The sequence below is a fragment of the Topomyia yanbarensis genome, chromosome 2 (assembly GCF_030247195.1).
Source record: "Topomyia yanbarensis strain Yona2022 chromosome 2, ASM3024719v1, whole genome shotgun sequence".
NCBI lineage: Eukaryota > Metazoa > Arthropoda > Insecta > Diptera > Culicidae > Topomyia > Topomyia yanbarensis.
This window is the reverse complement of record NC_080671.1, coordinates 450,167,449-450,172,911: the sequence shown is the minus strand read 5'-3', so window position 1 is coordinate 450,172,911 and position 5,463 is coordinate 450,167,449. Positions and strand designations below refer to the sequence as shown.

Below are 5,463 nucleotides of genomic sequence, written 5' to 3'. Positions count from 1 at the left end.
AACAGGTCGTTTCATTCTCCAAACAAGAAAGAACAGAGAAGAAACACCTTGTCCTAGCGCATACCGGAGAGCCCCAGAAGAAGAACGAACCGATTAAGTATGAGTCAGAGGTAGCCACAGGAAAGCAATGTCTGGTGTGCCACAATCCCGACCATAGAGTAAAGGAATGTGACGTTTTCCAAAAATTGGAAGTGGACGAGCGATGGAAGGCGGTACAGAAACATTCTCTATGCCGGTGTTGTTTGTTTGTACATGGCAGACGTCCGTGTAAGACGAAATCGCGATGCGGAGTAAATGGCTGTGAGTATAGGCACCACCCCTTGCTGCACTCCATGACGAAGAAGACCGAACTACACCCAGCGAACGGGAATGCCAAGGTGAATAATCATCATCAAGAAGGACGTTCATCACTCTTCCGCATTGTTCCGGTAACTCTACACGGGAAGAATCGAATTTTGAAGAGGTTTGCCTTTCTGGACGACGGCTCCTCCATAACGCTAGTAGAGTATCGCAGAACAATTGGGCGCGAAAGGTGAAGGCGATGCTTTGTGCTTAACGTGGACAGCGAACGTGAAACGAATAGAAGAAGACTCGAAGAGAATAGACATTACCATATCCGGTTCTCAAGCATCTCGACTCTACACTATGTCAAACGCACGAACGGTCCAAAATCTCGACTTGCCAATCCTGTCGCTCCATTACAGTGAGCTGGCAATACAATATCCACATTTGCAAGGCCTGCCAATCGAGGATTATGTCAACGTTACACCACGAATTCTGATTGGAATCGACAACGCTCACTTAGCTGTACCACTCAAAACACGAGAGGGCAAACAGGGTGACCCAATTGCGACCAAGACACGACTAGGATGGTCGGTACACGGGTCGGCCAAACGAAGTGCGATGAACAACTATAGTCTACATATGTGCGACTGCTCGGAGGACACATCGAAATTGCACGAGCTCGTTAAGCAGTACTTCTCGGTGGAATCATTGGGAATATCGCTACAGGAGGCTCCAGATTTGAGGGATAATCAACGGGCTCTCAGCATCCTGCAGAACACAACGAGGCGAATAGGTGCGCGGTGCGAGACCGGTCTGTTGTGGAAATACGACCACGTTGAATTTCCGGATAGTTTTGCGATGGCTTTTAAGAGATTGCAGTGACCAGGCAGTTCTCCGAATACCAAACAAAAGGGCTATATTCACCTTGCTACATCAGATGAGTTGAACGAGGCAGATCCGCGCAGGATCTGGTATCTTCCGCTGGGCGTAACGGTTAATTCAAAAAAACCGGGAAAAATTCGGATATTCTGCGATGCGGCTGCTACTGTCGATGGCATTTCTCTTAACAGTTTTCTATTGAAAGGCCCGAACCTTCTCGTGTCTCTTCCGGCTGTACTCAGTGGTTTTCGAGAACGCAAGGTGGCAATTTGTGCTGACATACAGGAAATGTTCCATCAGATTGCGATGAAAAGGGAAGACAGACATGCTCAACGAATCCTATGGAGAAATGACCCCTCGGAACCTCCGCAAGTTTACCTCATGGATGTTGCGACGTTTGGGTCGACCAGTTCGCCCTGCTCGGCCCAATATGTGAAAAACGCTAACGCTCGAGAACATGCGGGCAAATATCCACGGGCTGCAGAAGCAATTGAGCACAAACACTATGTGGACGACTATCTCGACAGCGTTGACAGTGTTTCGGAGGCTGTCAAGATAGCGGAAGAAGTCAAGTACATCCATGCCTGCGGTGGCTTCAAAATTCACTCCTGGTTGTCAAATAGCGAAGAAGTTCTGAAACGGGTCGGAGAGACCGAGTCCGCCAATGAAAAGAATATTGTTGTACTGAGTAGCACCGGGATGGAGCGGATTTTAGGCATGCAGTGGCTTCCGAAAGAAGACGCTTTCACGTATATCGCAGCGACAGCTCTACCGCCAGGGAGCCCAACGAAACGAGAGGTATTACGAACGGTCATGAGAATATTTGATCCTCTTGGATTATTGTCCCATCTTATCGTTCACGGCAAGATCCTCATTCAGGACATATGGCGAAGCAAAACCGGATGGGACGACCCGATTCCAGAAGCATTGACTGCTAGATGGCACAAATGGACTGAGCTACTCTCCAGACTGGATCAAACACGGATTCCACGCTGTTATTTTCCGGGTAAAGCATCAACTGAGATCGAGTCTCTCCAGCTGCACGTGTTTGTAGACGCGAGTGAGTCAGCCTATGCTTGTGTTGCCTATTTCAGAGCCGTCGTATCGGGACGAATTCAATGTTCACTCGTAGCTGGAAAATCTAAGGTAGCTCCTCTCAAAATACTGACGATTCCCAAATTAGAGCTGCAGGCAGCTGTGATCGGCGCTCGTTTGCTACAAATTATTTGCTCCACCTGTACGCTGTCTATTCGTCAGAGGTTCATCTGGACAGATTCCCGTACAGTGCTATCGTGGATTATATCGGATCAACGAATCTACCGTCAATTTGTATCCGTTCGGGTAGGAGAAATCCTCAACCTAACGAACCCGACAGAATGGCGATGGATTGCTAGCAAACAGAACGTTGCGGACGAGGCGACAAAGTGGGGTTTAGGGCCGAACTTGATGCCCGATGGTCAATGGTGCCAAGGACCCAAAATTCTCTTCGATTCTCAGAACGCATGGCCGACACAGCCCAACGTCGTAGCGGATACCTTGGAGGAGCGGCGTGTGTGTGTTGTTCATCACCAAGAACCAGCAAGATTCATTATGTGGGACAGGTTCTCGCAGTGGACCAAATTAGTGCGTTCAGTTGGCTATATGTACCACTGCGTTGGAAATCTGCGGCGGAAGCATGAAGCAGTGTCACATAGTAGGACGATGTTGTTGCAAAAGGAACTTGCAGCTGCCGAAATGTTTATTTTCCGTCAAATTCAAGGAGAAACCTACTCTAGGTAGCTGTGTTAATGTCGCGGAAAGAATCGAAACTGGTTGGCTGTCCCCAAAAAATCGATAGTAGCAGTAAATTGAATTCACTCTCCCCTTTCTTGGACGAGCAAGGCGTACTGCGCATGGAAAGCCGATTATCTGAAGCAGAATTTGCATCCTATGACATGAAATACCCAATCATATTGCCCTTTGCCGCCTGCAAGGCTAGGTGCCTTTAATCGTCCTTTTTCATTCGTTGGGCTGGATTATTTTGGACCTATGCAGGTTCGTGTTGGTCATAGCAGAGACAAGCGGTGGGTTGCCTTATTTACCTGCTTATCGATACGCACCGTGCATCTCGAGGTGGTGCATTCACTTTCCACGGTGTCATGCAAGATGGCTGTGCGTCGTTTCGTGGCGCGACGAGGTTCACCAATTGAGTTTTATAGTGACAACGGGAGCAATTTCGTAGGCGCGAGCAACGAGTTGAAGGGTGAGCTTAGATCCATCAATGGCGAGCCTGCGGAAACATTCACCAATGCAAATACTAAATGGCTATTTAATCCCCCATCATCCCCACACATGGGCGGAGCGTGGGAAAGGCTTGTACGGTCGGTGAAGACTGCCTTTTTCTCGATGAGTACTGCCAGATGCCCGGACGAAGAAACATTCGTCACGATATTAGTGGAAGCAGAAGGAATCATAAATTCAAGGCCTTTAACGTTCATCCCCCTAAAAGTCGGTACTCAGGAAGCGTTAACACCCAACCATTTTCTCTTGGCGAGTTCAAGTGGTGTCGTACAACCTGCAAAAACTTTGATTGAACCGAAATCCGTTTGTAGGAGTGATTGGAATCTCTGTCGTCAATTGATTGATCTCTTTTGGCGTAGATGGGTAAAAGAATACCTACCTATGATTACTAGGCGTACAAAGTGGTTCAAGGACACAAAACCACTGAAGTCAGGTGATCTAGTGGTAATCGTTGAGGAGCCAGTTCGTAACGGTTGGATTAGGGGTCGTGTGCTAGAAACTCGCCTTGGGCGGGACGGACGTGTACGACGTGCCGTAGTACAGACATCGTCGGGTACGGTACTAAGACCGGCCTCGAAGCTATCTCTTTTGGATGTACATGAAGGTAAAACTGGATCACATACCGAAGACCAGTGTTACGGGTCGGAGGATGTTACGGCATCTTCTACCGGTCCTAGCGAGCCCCCTCGAACGAGGTAGTTATTCGTTTGCGCATTCAACGATTGGTATGAGTGATATGTGATGGTAGAGCATTATAGGCGAGTTTCCGTAGGTAGAAAGAGCTACTGTCAAAATCTAGGCAAGCAAGAAACGTGGTTAAATCACTTCTAAGAGGCTAGTCTCAGATAGCATTCAAAAGCCACCTAACGACATTGTCATTATTTGGAAAGTAGGCAATTCATAAACTAATAACTAAATCCTATTAAATATACATGCACTTACAGCTAAAAATATTTCTAAAATTGAATTAAATCTAATGTTGGTACGTGCAAGAGTTTGAGGTTACCTAAAATGTGAGTTACGAATTTATATGCAAATGAATTATTATTAAATAAAAGTTTAGCTTTTAGCTTTGTTCACACTGAAACGGCTTCGTGTGTTAGCTGAAAAGATCTCCGAAAACAAGTACGATCAACACTCTTGTTTTTCGGAGCAAGCGGAAAATTGAAACCTTTCAAAACCCGATATCGATATGGGTGTGGTGAAGAACGATGCTCATTTAACTCATCTTCTATAACGAGAGTGGCTGGTGCTTTTGGATTCTCTGTGGATATCCGGAGAAGTAAAATTATATACCGAACTAAACCGACAAAACTGTTCACAAATACGAAACATTAAACAGCAATAACCTTTATTCAAATTTCTATCTAGTCTAAGTGCACATTCATGTTTCTCGTGAAGCCTACTCCCAAGTTTAAAAACTTCACCAGAGGTGGCAACCTTATATCTGAAAAATTTATCTTTTTCTTCAGTAACTAATATAAAACATTAGTGATTTTTTAGATTCCTAGGTGTCAAGTTTGACGGATTTTTCGTTTTTATGAATTCCTGGAAAGCTGGAGTATATTTACATTCCTCGAGTTTAGGATTTTCTATTGCTTTTTTAAACTTCTCAACCTTGCGATTTTAGAGTTTTTACAATTCAAGGATGTCTCGAAATCATATTTTTCTTGTTTCGTAAATGTCTTGAATTTCGGATCTCATATTTTACAGCTTTTTGGATTCATAAGGGAATTTTTTATTTTCTGGAATTTCGGATTTTTGGGAATTCATTGTTTACACCTTCTTCCATCTTCCTCAATCCTGTTTCCTTTTTTCGTTTTTTTATCCGTTAATTTTTTTATTATTCCAAATATAGCACATCGTTCACTCATCATCCCTAATCTCACAACCGTTACATATGCAAACAGTTACCAACATCGTCCAAAATACACAACCATATGAGCACCGCACCGTCAAACCCTTCAAGGAAATTCGACGCGTCCAAGCACAATACGAAGGTAACCCCCCACCAGGGAG

General features: G+C 45.2%; 1 protein-coding gene across 1 annotated transcript; it reads left to right on the top strand.

Moving 5' to 3' along the window:
• Window positions 1–3,309: 3,309 nt before the first annotated feature.
• LOC131681104 (uncharacterized) lies at window positions 3,310–4,143 on the top strand. The gene has a single exon (XM_058961814.1). It carries the CDS (start codon window positions 3,310–3,312, stop codon window positions 4,141–4,143), a length of 834 nt encoding a protein of 277 aa, XP_058817797.1.
• Window positions 4,144–5,463: the final 1,320 nt, after the last annotated feature.

What these genes read in the sequence shown, in the direction of transcription:
- LOC131681104 (XM_058961814.1), top strand. Translation starts at nt 3,310, where the DNA reads ATGGCTGTGCGTCGTTTCGTGGCGCGACGAGGTTCACCAATTGAGTTT.